Source organism: Kryptolebias marmoratus, linkage group LG15 (genome assembly GCF_001649575.2).
Source record: "Kryptolebias marmoratus isolate JLee-2015 linkage group LG15, ASM164957v2, whole genome shotgun sequence".
Taxonomy (NCBI): Eukaryota; Metazoa; Chordata; class Actinopteri; order Cyprinodontiformes; family Rivulidae; genus Kryptolebias; species Kryptolebias marmoratus.
In genome coordinates, this window is record NC_051444.1 from 20196718 (window position 1) to 20212891 (window position 16174).

The following is a 16174-nucleotide window of genomic DNA, read 5'->3' on the forward strand; positions in this document are numbered from 1 at the left end:
GAATATCTTCTCTTATTAACATATTTTTCTAATGACAGAAAAAAAAAAAAAATCTGAATGCCACCATTTTGATAGAATATTTAGGGCGATCTTAAAATACAAACCCACCATAAGTTTGAACCTGGATTTAAATACTTCATCTTGTTTCTGTGACAGCCTCCAGGAAGCTCAATTGGCTTTTTATTTGAACAACTATAACGTTGACCAATGTGAAAAAAAGAAACAAATATAAATTCATTAAAAACAGATTTACCTTGAAGTGTGTGAGCTACACTAGTCACAGAGTGACACTCATACTGTATGTCTGCTTTAGAAGGACTACACACTGAGGGAACACCTGCTGGGGAAGTTCAGCTGAACTTATCACTTCATATTTTGACTAAAACTACATTTTTGATCATTTATTAAGGTTATATAGAATCCTCCATTTTAGCAGTTTGAGAGAAGCAATGCTGTGAAGCTGACTGTAATTAGCAGGACTAAATATGCAATGCACGTAAGTGAAACACATTACCTCTATTAAGGAAAGTGAAGATAAATATACTTGTCAAGAGACATTATATTGAAGCCAAGTGAGAAATCCATGTTCATATGAGCATGGTCAGCTTGAGTTGTGTTGGCCTGTGGACTCTGAGGCTCGTTGCTGCCTCCCCACATGCGTCTCCTGTCTGCTTGAACAGAAAATACAGAAATTCAGCATTTTTTAAAAACTAGAATCATACAGAAATTACAGTTGTGGCACAAATAAAGTTTAAAATAAATAAAAAGTTTAGAATATCTTGGCACATCTCATTTGCATATGATATTATCTCAACCTTTACTTTAACACTATCAGGCACTCGATTTGCTCCCCACAAAATAACTCTACTTCTGTCGACTCTGGTCCCTACAGCTTTTAGTCGGCGCTTCTTCTCAGAAGAAGAGAAAAGAGCTTTACCTTTTAGCTTTCAACCTGACGTCTCAAATTCCTTTGTTCTCCCTCTGACTCTGTTTACATCTGGGGATTTAACCGACTTAATATCTGTCACATGCTGAGACTGTTCGAAGTGAACTTGTCAATGTTCGAATGTAAACAAACGACTCTTAATTGTTGGCAACAACACCTGACTCTGCTGATTTTGCTCATTTATTACAAATTAAGCTGTAGATTTTTGGTAGTAAATGATGAGTATTTAGTGGTAATTTTTTATTATAGCTGATACATATACACAAGAGGCCCAAATCAAAAACATTGAAAAATTGCATAATTCAATGACTATTATGATTTTTATATGCTGTAGCCTTAAAGAACAACTAAAGGACAATATAAATTTGGTTTGACTAATGCTTTAAAGTAGATCCACTGGTAAGCTCCTGAGATCACCTCAGGAAAGGACAAACTGCCCCTATGTATTTGTGAAAGGTGGGGTGGTGGGGGTGCACACACAGACTCATTCAATCATCACATGGTCACTCACCACCAGCTTGATTTACTGGATGGAAATGTTGAAAATATGCTAATGAACTGCAGGGCTGTGGATGGAGGAGGGAGTCATGTTATCTCCCATCCACACTGCCTGAGCTTTGCGGAGTGTTCGTACATGCTGGATGGGGGAAAGGGGAGTGGGGGTGCTGTGTGTGTGTGTGTGTGTGTGTGTGTGTGTGTGTGGGGGGGGGCGGTTGTGTGTGGGAGAACTGGGTGGTGGAAGGGGGTGGCGCTCAGTACAGTACCAGGGGGAAATAGGACTGTGATTTCAGACCAAATTAAGCCACATCAAACGTGCCAGATCAAAGAGTATACAGCCGTTACCGTCTGTACCAGTCTGACATGTCAAAACACCCCCACAACACACTTACATGCACCTTTTTGCCATCCTGCGCCTCTTTACCTTTTATATTTTTACTATTCATTCTTTGATTTTTAAAGGCATATATCTTTATTATTTTACTTGCAGATTTTCTGCATCTCTGTGTTCATCGAAAGAGATTTTCCCCCACATACTGATACAAATGCATGCACCAACTCCCCATGCAGACAATTTGCCGGCACTTAACAGGGTTGTGGGTTAACCTGGATCAAGTGTAATGTAATATGTACCGAGGCTGTGGGTGTGCGATAGTGCAGTCATCCAGTTTAAAGAAGTGCTGGGAGGATGGGGGCGCAGCATCCATTAGAGACACACCTTCAGCTTGGAATCGTGTTAATGATCCGGCATGTTCTCGTTGAACCCTTTGATGCTGCTTGATGCCAGTGGCTGTGCGCGCGCACGCGTGTTTGTGGGCGCTGGCGTTCGCATGTGCGTGTGCTTCGGCGCATGGATTAGATGGCTGCACCCGGAGGAGAGGAGGGGTTTGGGGAGATAAAGGAAGAGGTGAATGGAGGGTGAAAGTTGGGGGTGGGGATACAGAGATGGAGGGGTAAATGAGATATGCCGATGTGTGTTAATGCGTTCATGAAAGTAAAAATGGGGAGCTGAGGAAATTAGGTCAGAAAAAGTAGCAGGATACGGCTGTACACATGTTACAAGGAAGTAACACAAAAGCCTTATCTATCTTAGTATTTATGTAGAATATTGATTAGTAAATGTGATTATTTTAGATCTAAATGCATTTTTTTACTGTTAACAAATTTGTCTTAAGTATCCAATAACCTCTGTGTCAAACAGTATATTCATTTTGTTGTGGATTGTAGAATGTCGTTTTGTTATAAAATTATGATATTTTGACGTGGGGTTCTGTGGAAAGTTTATTAACAACAAATAAATACTATTATATGTTGTAGAAAGCTCTTTCAACAAACTCAGAATGGAGAAATACTTTTTGTTTTCTGATGAGCAAACAGGTAGTACAAGTGAGGCCAAATGACATCTGTTTTATAGCAGTTCATGTAAATGCTATTTTAAAAACCTTTAACTTACTATTTTGCATTACACAGTCAAAATTTGGAATTTTGTAGCAGGTAGCAGTAGCAGCCAGCTGTAGCACTTCTGGTTCAGCCTGGGGGCACTGCCAGCAGGAAGATAATAATATTTTTGCTCATCTGGTCTGAAGAAATTCAGTTTCTCCAAATTTAAGTTGGTCAAAGAGTTATCTACAACAGGTAAAAAAGTATTTGTTCATAATCTTCCCAGCGATCTTCACTTTTAAAAAAATCCAAACTATCCCTTTAACTGAACCATGTTTTTGTATTTATAATTTTATGAGAGGACTATTTTACATGATAGAACTTTTGGGTAACTCAGAAGAAAACATAAATTTTGTGATTAAACTTTTGATATTAAGATTAAAGTCAAAATAATCTTAATGAAAAGTCAAAATGTTGAGAAAAAAGTCAAAATACTAAGTCAAGCTAGAGGATGGGAGGAAAATGAGGCTTCAAAGAATTGCATCTTTGGAGCAGGGAGCCCTGTTGTATTAGTTTGACTTTTTACTATTATTATTATTATTCTCATGTAAAACTGCAGCCTGAACCGTTTGGGATTTTAGGGGCGTTATTTACAGGTTGTGGACCTCTCTAGACACAGATCATTGAGAATTCTTTTTAAATTAGACCTAGTAATACTTATTTATAAGCCACAGCCATGAAAGGCAGACAATCATGTAATTGCCTGTATATGTGAGTGTGTGTGTGTGTGTGTGTGTGTGTGTGTGCACATGTGTGCTAGCTGGATTGCCTGTTAGAAAAATATTGCATGAACTGCCGGGTGGATTTTAATAAAACTCTCAGAAAGTAATCACTTTCTGAACAACTGCAACTAATTAACTTTTGGAGTCAACCATATTCAAGATGGCTGACACAACTTTTTCTCTCTCAACAATTAAACATTTTTTCTTAAACTTTATCCTCAACATTTTGACTTCAGTCATCCTCCATTTTTCTTATTTTCTGTGTGTGTGTGTCTGACACCAATACTCCATCATAATTTTGAGAAGCAGCCAACACTCGGTGGTGTCATTCATTTTCCTAATATTTCTCATTTTTCATTGTTCAAACTGAGTAACAGCGGAAAAGTTACTTTAAGGTGATATCAAGGAAGCAAAAAAACAATGCTTAGGGAAGAGTGAATGGTTTTTAACATAAAAGCAGTTGGCCAGCATAAAAAAAAAGACTCCTAATGGGCAATGTCTAATCTTACATACAACATTTATGCACTGTGCTTCTGTTTATTTTTGGAACGAATACCAAAAAAAGAAAATTGTTTTTTTAAAATTGTTTCTCTCTCCACTTGTATTCACATTTCACTTCTCTTTGTACAAATGTATAGAGAATTAGAGAATATAAATGTTGAATGTTGGAATTAACTGTAATGAAGTAATATGAGTCAGTAATGTTGTCTTTTTGCTGTGTTTGTGTTGTCAGTGCTCCTATCCTGTGTGGGAGGACTTCAGTGCCAAGGCCACCAAGCTGCATTCCCAACTCCGGTAAGTTCTCACCAGAAGCAAGTAACTGAAAAAAAAAAAAAAAAAAAAAAAACGTGGTTCACTTAGAATACATAAGGATAAAAATGTCAAGACAGAATGACAGCCTTATGGCCCCCTACACACTTGATGACAGTTTCTTCATGTTCTCCACGACCTGCACAACTTATTAAAATGTGTCTAGATTGTGACAAATTTGAACAACGTCCTTCAGTGTGAAGACAATCATGATGCTGAAAAACACTCCAAGTATTCACCACGCTTTATACACCCGGGCCGGCATGACCTTCTCAGACTGCATCAGGATGCAGCTACAGTTACCACACCTGTGTGAGGTTGGTTCCACGATTATGTCACGATTACGGTGCTAACCTCGGCATGAGGAGAGCGTAGCCAGTTCTGCTTGAAATTCTTGATGACCAAACCACATCAGTGCTCAAGGGCCCTAAGTCGCTGCTTTACTTAGGACTCTGATACGCTGCCATTATTGCCTAACTTTGGAAGTTTTGTCTATGAAAGCGGGTTGTCATCCAGTGTAAATGGGGCTTTAGTAAATGCCAGTGTAATGAAATGTGTCAAAACTGTAGGATATTTGAATGTTTTCTGTTTGAATTTCAATTACATTGGGATAATGCTCTTTTATGTTAATATATGTTTTTTTTTTGTTGTTGTTTTTGTCCATGTAGAACAACTGTTCTGGCTGCTGTGGCGTTCCTGGATGCCTTTCAGAAGGTGGCAGACATGGCCACCAACACCAGAGGTAGGATAGCGCTGATATGTCTGTGAGCCAAAAAAAAACAAACAACACCCATGTATGAAATGTTGTCCACTTTCCTCTGATGTGTCTCATGAGGTTAACATTACAGCAGTCACAGGAGTATTGCCACGCTGTTGAGATATTATCGTTAACCAGCCTTCTTAATTCTCCTTCTACTGATGAAAGAGTTTCCGGGGGCCTTGAAGTACATGTAATTCCCAAAGCTCGAAGCAACTGTACTACACTAATAGCAAACTCAAAAAAAAAAAAAAATGATGGGAGAATCTCAGAGAGGATGTTATATTTTCTGAGAAAGATTCTTCTTTGGGAAAAGTTCTCAAATGTGTTTGACCTCTACAAGTCTGTAGAATAATTATTTACACTTAAAACCGGTTCTCCAAATCTGCGACATTCCACTGAAGGGATGAACAGCGTTCTGGAAGAGTTTTATTGGTGGCTGAGGAGATCACATATGGATAAGTGTTGTACAATAAGTATAAATAGGATAATAAAACTGCACTACTGGATCTGAGGATACAGAAGCAAGGATTTGATGATGGTTTGTGTCTAAGTAATGAATGAGCAGCATGAGGAGCTACATTAGGGATAAAACAAGCCAAAATGACTAAAGATCAAAAGAAAATTAACCCATTATGTTGTTTATTGGTCTAAAAACACATTTTTTAAAATTACACTTATCCGCTTAAAATGCTGAATTAACCAGAACCATCAAGAATACAGCTTTTGATTTCTTTATCTTTTTTTAAATAATATAATAATAAGGCCTGTACAGTTTCAGAAAGCAGAACATTTTATTATTGCTTGCAGTATGTTCTGAATTTCTCTTGAATTAAGTTAAACATTTTGTTCCTTCTTAGTTGACAAACTAAACAAAGTATGTGTTGTAAAATCTGAAAAGAAAAAAATGCAAGAACAAACAATACTTTTCAACATATTTCTGAAGCCTAACATTCTACGTGTGTGTTTTAAAGTCTGGCTCGAGTTTAAACAGAGTTGCGCTGAGAGCTGAAGGTGACCAATCAGGCTACACCACGGGGAGTTCTTCCTGCTGTTGGGTCTTATTGGGTGCAGATGTCAGACAGTGTATGTGATGATGCTGTGTGTGTACCACTCCAGGTGGGCTCCGATAGCTGAGGGTACAGGAAGAAGCTCACGCTGCTTTTACAGGCCAGACAGGAAGTCACTAAGCTTTGTCAGCTCATAACAAATGAGCTTCCATTGCCACACATGCACAAAAGAAGAAGAAGAAGAAGGAAAAAAAAGTAAATGATGCTGTTATATTGATGCAGACTCTTCATTAGAGGCTCTTTCTGTTCTGATGAGTCATTCCTGTTGGACACCATTTGTCAACCGCGCTACAATTACAAGCCTTTTTCAGTGTGCGATGTTCTCTGATAGATTTGCTAAATGGAAGAAGGCAGATGACGGCACCAATAATGATGTTCTCTGTCTTCCTACCATTTGTTGTATGAATGTGCCACTTATTACAGTGGGTGGGGATCAAGCCCAAAGGGTACTGATGATCCTGTACCCTGCTCTTGTACCGACAGTCTCGTTTATAAGACCGCTCTGTCAACAGATCCGTTCAGCTGTCTAAAAAATTTTATGAGAAATGGCACAAGATATTTTCAGGGGCTGGTCAGTGAAAAAGAAAAACACAAAGATTTTGTAACTTGCTTTGAGAAGAAATTAAGTCTTTTTAATCAATTCAAGCATGTTCTTACAAGAGGAATCATGAGTTGTTGGACTTCTTCTTTTCCAGCACAGAAGACATAAAACATGTCAGCTCACCTACCTTCAGACTAATTCAGTGTTAAATATTTCCAGAAGAACTCAAATGATTAAAAAAAAAGGATTGACAAAGAATAAAATGTAGCAGTCAGACCAAATGCAAAGTTTCAGGTAATTGTCCCTTTTGCTTTTTAACACACCTCCCCTGAATTGGTAAATCATCATGTCTGTTTCTCATATTCACCATTCTTTGGCATATTTATCCTGCCAGTTTACTTTTGTTCAGTTGTCAGATCTTTTTTTCTCCTTGCCTCAGACTTGGTCCTTGTTATTCTTCATGTTTACCATAGATATTATTATATCTTACAAATATCTCCTTACTGTCATTTTTCAACATAAAATTATCTTAGTTCAGAACATGCATGGAAGGCAGCAGGGGAAATGCATTCCTTCAAGGAATGCTAGGCTTTTAATGTATGCTTGTTGTTTATACTACCCGTGCACCCCTTTTAGTTCAACTTTTCATTAAAGAGTGGTTTCATCTAAACTACTCTGGATGTCTGTCAGCATTTTGGTCTTAAATCCTTCACCTCCCCTGATCTGTGAAAGTTGTCAACGCATGAGATGGCAGATTGTTTACTCTGAATGAACACTGAGGTTTAAAATCTTCTGGTCCTTGGATGACTGGTCAGATTCCATGATATGGCTTTCTGTGACAAAGCTCAATCCTTGATGATTGGAGTATTTATTGGATTCTACAAACTCGTGGAGCAGCATGTGGAGGCCAATTAGTTTGTTAGTTTATTACCAAATATGGTTCTTTGTCCAATGAGGAGATTACCTAGACAGTGTGGAAAAAAAAGAAAGTGCTGAAGAAACGGCAACGAGCAGAAATGGTGAAGTGCAAGCTGAGTTTCCCAGAGAAGTGTTTGTGGGATCACCAGGGAGATATTGAGGGCAAAAAAGAAAAGAAAAAAAATCACATGGTGATAAGAAACAGAGTATAGAAAGTCTTGGATGCATTTTAATTCTTGCAGAATACAAACAGTGCAGCACTCAGAATGAGCTTAAAGTGACTTTATCGAGCTTTGACCATGATTTGACCATGTTTTGTTCCGGGTTCTTGGTGTTTAGCTGTTGCTTGCATTTGGTTTTCCATCCAGTTAATACAGTAAAAAAAGGGAGCCTAGAGGCTGGGAGAACATGTTAGTGCTGTGTTTGCGATGGAGTATGTAGGTTAGAGAAAAATTTAACAAGTCGGTGAAATCCAGTGGGAGGAAGTGTGGAAGTGTTTGTAAAATCCCTGGTGTGGGGTGAACAGGAGGACACTCTCAGATGAACTCTTCACATTTCTCATCTCCTTGTTTGAGGGGACAGCTTCACACAGTTATGACAGAACAAAACAACAGGGATATCTGGACTGCTGAAAATCCTTTACGATACATCTGAAGGTCACACCTTTAAATTGACGCAAAGAAAATAAACTAGCAGGACTTGAGTTTTGGTCTGAAAAAATATGCTCATTTGCAGCTCACTGACAGTTTTCTTGCATTCCTCTGCTGATGGTATCTGCCAGCTTCTGTCGCCACCCTCTTCCTCCTCAGTCATAGAAGTGTCTCACCCAGATGTAGCAAAGATACCCAGTGTATCTATTTAGTGTGAGGAAAGAAGGGCATAGCTGCTAAATTTTTAAAAATATGTTAAAAATGTACGTTTTTTTTAATCTGTAGATTTTTTTTACAATATAATTACATAAATTGTTTATTTTTTTGTGTAAATTAATTTTTACATTGAAAGAAGTGGCTGTAAATGAGAATACATGATGTCATTAAAGCCAATATCTCCCTGGGCTGCAACTGTTGAAGACTAGTTGGTGAAGGACACTTGTGAGGAGGTAGATTTTAAATTCTATTCTGAATTTGACATGGAGCCGATGGAGAGAAGCTAAAACTGGAGAAAAATGATCTCTTCTTCTAACTCTCATCAGAACATAGTTGCAGGTTGTTGCAGGAGGCTCAAACTCATCTCATACCCTTCTCAGTTTGTTTTTTTGTAATTGTAGATCACTAGAGCTGTGTTTTTTTTTGGGGGGGGGGATTGTCATTTGTATTTTTGCTACTGTATGACAACTTGTATGTGTTTGAAACTTGATAAATTATTTGCAATTGGAAAATAAAATCTGTTCGATGTTCTTTTCTGCTACCAGAACTCTTACAGTTTTAGTCATAAACTCCTCTGTTAATGATGATGATGCTGACACATTCCTTCATTGATGCATTTGATCTTCTTTGTCTTGGCACTCTTTCTGCAAAAGGAGCAGTAAAAGCTGGATCAGTCCCAGTGCTCCCACTTTGCATTTTCGGCACTTTCATCAATCCACAAAGCTATAAAACACCCCCATGAGTGCTTGCATTTATGTGTAAGTGTGTGTTTGTGTATGTGGGAGACAGAGATGATGAGGATGATGATCTGATGGAACCAAATGCCTGGTGGTTTTATTGCCATGCTGTCTGCCTGCATCCACATACAAGGTTTCATAATGAACATCATAAATCTTATTAATGCACTCGCACGCTCATGTTTGCACAGAGACAAACCTTTGTTTTTTCTTTAGACGTAATGATGAAAAGTGATCTTCAGTTGTTTATGGAAAAAAGCCACGGTGACTGTTTTCCTGCTAAACAAGAAGTGAGCAGAAACAAACTAAGGTTCTGAAGTGTTTAAAACGGTGGAGAGAGGAAAAACGTGAGCTGGAAAATTCATTTCCAAGGTTTTTTTTATCGTCTTCATTGAAGCCAAAGAAAGCAGGATAAGGAGCAGGAAGCAGTGGGGTTTATGGGAAATGTGGTCTTGATTCTGAGAAACACCACCACTAATAACAATTCTGGGGTGACACGGAGGTTGCCAGCGACGCTGGTCGTGGTCACAAGTGTTTACAGTAATTTAACAAAGGTGGCATATTTTGATCTGAAAACAGTTGCTTAAAACCTCTGGACACACATTTAAAACAAATGAAAAATCAGAACTGATTCACTAAAGGTGAAAAGTGTTTTGAAGCTTACATAAGTCCAAAGAAAGTCATTAAAGATGCTTGTTTCCAGAATCTCTCAATGGTTCAGTGTATTGCATTTAATTGTGTAAACTGACTCAAATCTACAACTGTGTCATTCTTCAGCTTCCCAAAGGACAAGAAAGTATGATGGATGTGGTTAGTTCCGTTCCTGGTGAAAATTACAACCTGTGCAGTTAACGCTTTGAAGAATACCGCCTGAAATACAAACCTTTAATAGAAGAACCACCGCGGTCTAAGTAAAAGTAAAACAGGAAAACTTGTTATTTCATTTCATTTCCCATTTAAGTGTCTCTGAAGCACTGGTGCTGTGTAGAGAAGGGGCGTTTAGGATACTTGAAATATGTAAATGGTATTCAAATGATCTAAACTCACAGTTAGCTTTTCTTCCAGAATATCAGAGGGGTGGCTGTATGAAAAGACAGAGAAGTCCATGCTTGAACTAGAGCATTAAACGATGAATGAAGAATGGACAGAGGTTTGTTGTGTGGAAATGTGAGGAACTTTTAAAAGACTCATCTGTGCCATCACTTTGGATATGAACACATGCTGAAGCTGTTGATCCCTGCCAAAATTTCACATGTAGCCCACAGACCGTTCAGATAAACCTTAAGCTTTAAGACTTTTCTTTAGACATTAGCCATAAAATAATGTACACCCACCTCACTTTCTGACTCTAAATCAACTCTGACCAAAAGGAACATGGACTAAGAACTGGGAAATGTGCTGGAATGTTTGGAACCTGGATGTTGATATTATGTCCTTTGGAGCCAGTAAGTTCTCTGTGAACCGGGCTTGTTTCCCAAAGATCCCATCAGGCTGGTATGACAAACAAAACATTTTGAAGATACTGTATTTGGCAGCTTCGTGGAAACAATTTTAACATGTTTCAATTTGAACCTAAGGGTTTAGACTGATTCATAATTGAACAAAATGTTTTATTATTTTCCTCACTTTTTGTGTTTCAGCTGAGTGGATGGAGGTGGCTTTGTGCAGAAAGGCAGCTTCCTTATCTTCTGTTTCAGCAGATAATCTGTAAATTTGCAGACATAAATATCAATGTGGACTGTTAGACACACAGTCTGCTTAATCATTGCTTGAAGCTAGCTGTAGGTACCTTAGTTAGCAAGCTATAGAAACTATAGGCCACATATTTTTAACAGGGGTAATAATGAAACAGTGGAAACAATTATATAATAAATTTTGTTTTAGCTTCAAAGCTTGTTTGTGTGTGTGTGTGTTTTGATAGGTCGAGCACAGTCAGTTATAAGAAAGTGGTCACAAAAGAATGGTTTCCCTTATTTCAGTCACAACCTGCCCCCCATTTCAAGGACCTCTTGCTACTTCATACCATTACTCAGACACACAGTCAACACCCCCCATCCACCACCACCACACACACTTACATATTAACTGCACAAAGCAGTGGTGAGCTAAATGAAGACTTCTGATATTTGGAACCCCTGTGTGTGTGCGATGCAAGTATCTCCCCATTTTCCTTCTCTGTAACTCTGTACCGAGCTGCCACACCTTCAGCCAATCACAGTCGAGGGGCATCACATTTACGAGCATGGTTGCCTGGCAACAAGAAGAGAGAAAGAGAGAGCGTGTGAGAGTAAGAGACGGAAGTGGTGGCTGAGGAAAAAAATAGCCATGTTGTTGCCAAGAGGAGAGGAGAAATCTGAGGAGGATGGCTTAATTGCCTTTCACAGATTGCATTAAATTCACGGTCAGCTGTCTAATCGATTTAATTTTGTTTATCAGGCAACCTGAGTAAGGTTTGTTCTGTAGCCTACATGACTAGTTTACAGGGAGTATTAGTCAGCTACTGACCTTATCTTAACCCTACTTTCCTAACTGAATACATCATAATATAAAGTCATGATTACATTACCTCCCCGTCTCCAGATTTTGACATAACAACCTATTTCACATATATGCCCACTCTCACTTTGTGCCCTACAAACCAAAACAACAGTGGAAGTGTTTTTAACTCTTTTTTTTTTTGTCCTGTGTCTGTTTTGTTTCATCCTGATTGTGTCACCATCAAACCCTAATTGTGTGCTGAAAAGATTATTAACAGAGAGGAGATTGTAAACAATATACATAAAAAAAGAGTTTGGGGGAAGTTATTGTTAAGTAGAAATTATTGCCACCTATTTCAGTGTTTTTGCTAGAATGTGTGTATGTGGGAAAAATAATTTAAATGGAAAAAAAGTGTAGTGTATACAGAGCAATCCCATTTATCAGTCTATTCAAGGACTCACAAATCAAAAGATTAGCTTAGAGTAAGAATTGTTCCAGAGAGAGATTTACTTTACAGAATTTGCAGTTTATCGATTAAAACAAAAAAAGTAAGCAGGTTGTGGTAACATTTTTCTTGCTGTCCTTTTTCCTCCTGGTTTTTCCTGCTGTGTGCTTTCGATCTTACTTACCAACATGTTTTTTCCCATCTAATCCCATTTAATGTTCTGTCCTTTAAGCCTTTTCTGTCCATTTCTGCCTCTGTCTCTGGCAGCTCTCCGTGGACATTTCCTCATGTCACAGAGCAGCATTGTCCCTGAGGTCAGCAACACAAGCTATGCTCTGTTGGACACACACAAACACACACACACACACACACACACACACATATGTGGTGAACTCTTTCAGTGAGCATGGGAAGTTGAACTGAGTGTTCAATTCTGGCAACTTGGACAAGAGGCTGGGTTGAGGACTGCATGCATTCGAGAAAGTGTGTTTGCGTGTGTGTGTGTGAGATTAAATGATAAAGCAATCATTTAGGATGTTATAAGTTTGTGAAAAATATTGTAAAGCATTTAAGCAACCACTCCAGCACTTGGGGAGAAACTTGTGTGCTACAGTTTGTGCATATGTGTGTTTCAATCAAGCATGAGTTTAGTGTTATTCTACAGCATTACCAACCATGAGCCAGGCGTGAGAACGGTGGCTGCTCCTGGCTCAGCTGTGCACTCACACACGTTTGCCTCTGTCCTTCGTAGGACCTTGCATTATTCAGTGAGAACATGTTGCTTCAGGTAGAAGAGATGAAATAAACCAAAAGATTTATTTAATGAAATAAAGAAATGACTGTGTTGTGTCTGTAGTAACGTCTCAAACATTTAGGGCTGTTTATTTTATTTTTTTCATCCAAATAAAGCTGTCAAGTATTTTTTTCCTAACAAACAAATTTGCTGTACGCACATATTTGCATGCTTAGAAGTTGTTCAAACAAGCATTTGGCAAAAAAAAATAAAAATGCTGCACATGTGCACAGATCTTTCCATTTTCATCTTTTGTTCAGTTTTTTGCTTACTGTGTACTCTTGTCCCTTTGCCCTGCAGTTCTGTCATTGGGTGTGTTTCCATGGCAACCACGCCCCCCCCCACACACACACATGCCAGTGTGTAATCTTTAGAAGGGTTTTCTGTGTGACTCTTTTCATGGTGACACCTTTTTTTTGTTTCATAACAATGCTATATTCTTTACATAGACAAATAATTGATGGTTATTGTTGATGTATTGTTGTTGGAATAAAAAAAAAAGAACTACAACAATGTTAGTGAAATATTCAATACATGTATGATGGAATGTGTGTCTTCTAAGTTCTGTTTTCCTGCTCTGTTTAAATTCAGTTCTTTGTTATCATTTTTTTTTTCTTGGGGGGTCAGGAGTGAGCAGAGGGGCATGATGAGACCACAATCCTCACAATGCTATATTTAGACCACTGCAGTGTGTGACTCAGCACAGAGATGCCTCTGGTTTGATGGCACAACTCTTAATGATTTAGCTGCTACATTATGCACACCTTTACACATAAACTGTTGGACAGAAAATAATAGGAAAGGGTTCAAGTCTTAGTCAACAGCTGAAGCACCTTTATCATTAAACCTTGGCTTGTATTATCAGAATCATAGGCCTATGGTAATATGCTTTGTATGTAGAAAGAGAAAGAAAAAAAATAACACTGCTGACAAAGGATAACTGTGAAAAACTGCAGCTGCATTAACTTGTTTTTGCATATTCTTGTAAAATTCTGTGTGTTTTCAATTTTTCAGACAATCGTTGTTGTCTGCTCTACAACACTGAATGGAAAGGCGGGTAACGAAAATGGATGGTTAGATGGAATCACAGTTGCATTGTTCCAAGATTAGGCGGGAATTCTTATCCTTTCATGGGTTAATATAAATTCATGAGCATGTGTACTGGAATCCTCATGCTGCCATTCTGACACCCCCAAACACAGATAGAACAGTGGGGGAGCTCATATACTTCCTGCACCCATTGCAGGTGGTTTCCTGCTTCCTAAAGCGTTGTTCATGTTTTGTATGTGGCATAAGTGCAGATATGTCTCAGTATGCATGCAGATAAACTTGCAAGTTGTAATTTATGTAGGAAAAGGCAAGTGAGTCCCGCTACTCTAATTAGGGTGCAGTCATGTATGTTAATCATGCCATCATGCCTTTGTGTGAGCTCTACATGCTAATCATTGTGCTTGGGAAGCAAAGTGAACAACCACCCTGGGAGTTTTGTGAAATCTCTGCATGAACTTCTTTGCCAGTTGCTCTTCTCGTGTCTTAAGAAACACCAGTTGACTTGACGTTAATGCAATAATAAAAAAAAAAAAAAGAAGATCTCTGCTTGGCAGCTTTGCAGTGGTTTCTGACCTTCAGTGTTGTCTTTCTGACTGGAATTTATTGCTTTTTTCACTCCAAAAAGCATCACCTTGCAGTAACACAACTTCAGGTCAAGATGTCACCCTTTAGGTGCTGTCAGACTGTATTACATTGAGAGTCTCAATGGTGTTTTACTCCTTTTGTTTTATTGTGAAATTGCTGGCACTTGCTGTTGCTTATTTTTCCACGTATGTCATTATGTACCATTTCAATTGCGTAATTTTCAAAAAGTTGAACCGTTTGTTTGATGTGGTTGTACTGAAAGACATATGAGTTTTAGATGGCAAGTAGAATGTTAGTCCTTGTTTTAGGGCCATTTTTGGTCTTTTTTTTTTCTGGCGAGACTATAAGCCTTATTATCATAATATCCAGGCAGAGAGTTTCTGTTTTCTTAAAATAAGAAAAATGCAGTTTTGGATCAGACTGCATGACTTATTGGGAAGTTATTTGAACAATGTATGGATAAAAATTCTTGACATTTTCAGTGTGTCGTTGCTCTCGGTGTTAACCCCCTGCTCTGGTGTGTGCAAGCTTAATGAACTGTCGCTAATCTGATGAGAAGAAAAGACGGAGTGATCACAGGAATGTTCGTCTGATTTTAGTGAAATCAGAATAAAATATTGGCACAGACCAGTAGGGAACAAAGTACGATATGAACAAAATATTTTCACTTCTGCCTAATGTAGATTGTATTTGTTAGTGCAGGCACAGTAGTGAGAGTTCGTTTAGATCATGTATCACGTAGCCTCAGGAGGTCAGGAAGTGCAGACTGCAAAGAAAATCAGTCTCTCCGACTGCCGGCACTGAAAGAAGCACACTTGTAAGCAGCTTTGTTTTAATGTTTTACTTTCTTACCAAAATAACATTAGTGTGCAAGATGTTCTGAACTGATTTCAGCTTAAGGTATGTAGTGTGAGACATATGCATCATCGCAAACCGAGCCTCAGATTTTGGCATTTATATTATACTCATTTTAGGTCATAGTGTTAAATCAACAACAGCTTGTTAAAAAGTACAAATTTGCTTTTAGTGATTCTAATTTGGTGTCATGTTGTTGTGTTAGAGGAAATGCTGCATAAAACAGTGGTGTGCTGTTGGTAAGGCTTCCTCCTTCACATTGATTGATGACCTGGCTATGGTATGAACAAATCTGACAGAACACGAATGTACTCTGCAAAGTCTTGATAAGGGTTTTAGGTGTGACTGCAGTGCACTCCCCATTACATGTAATAGTGCACGAAAGGTCCACTGTGGTTTTGAGCATACACAAAACTTCTGTAGGGAGATTGAGGTGGTTTTAACATCATGGTGGCATCATATTAAGGACCATGGTGAAATGTGGTTACAGCAGAGACAGTTCTAAAGAGTCATGCCAAGTCAGGTATATAATAACATAAGAAAAAAAACAAAAACAAAAACAAATAGTAGTGTCCTGACTGCATTCACCCTGGCTTTTCAAATTTACAGCATTTCAGTCATGGTTTACCAGGTTGAATAAAGCATGGTGAGGTCATCATCAAG

The 16174-nt window shown here is 38.4% G+C and overlaps 1 protein-coding gene across 6 annotated transcripts in view; it reads left to right on the plus strand.

The window, feature by feature from the left end:
• The window catches only part of mtss1lb (MTSS I-BAR domain containing 2b), a 64679-nt gene that overhangs the window by 15409 nt on the left and 33096 nt on the right, over positions 1–16174 (plus strand). For all 6 annotated transcript variants that reach the window (XM_017419621.3, XM_017419622.3, XM_017419617.3 and 3 more), the window contains exons 2-3: positions 4340–4401; positions 5085–5158. In XM_017419621.3, coding sequence (XP_017275110.1) covers positions 4340–4401; positions 5085–5158 — 136 coding nt within the window. The remainder of the gene's footprint in view (positions 1–4339; positions 4402–5084; positions 5159–16174) is intronic.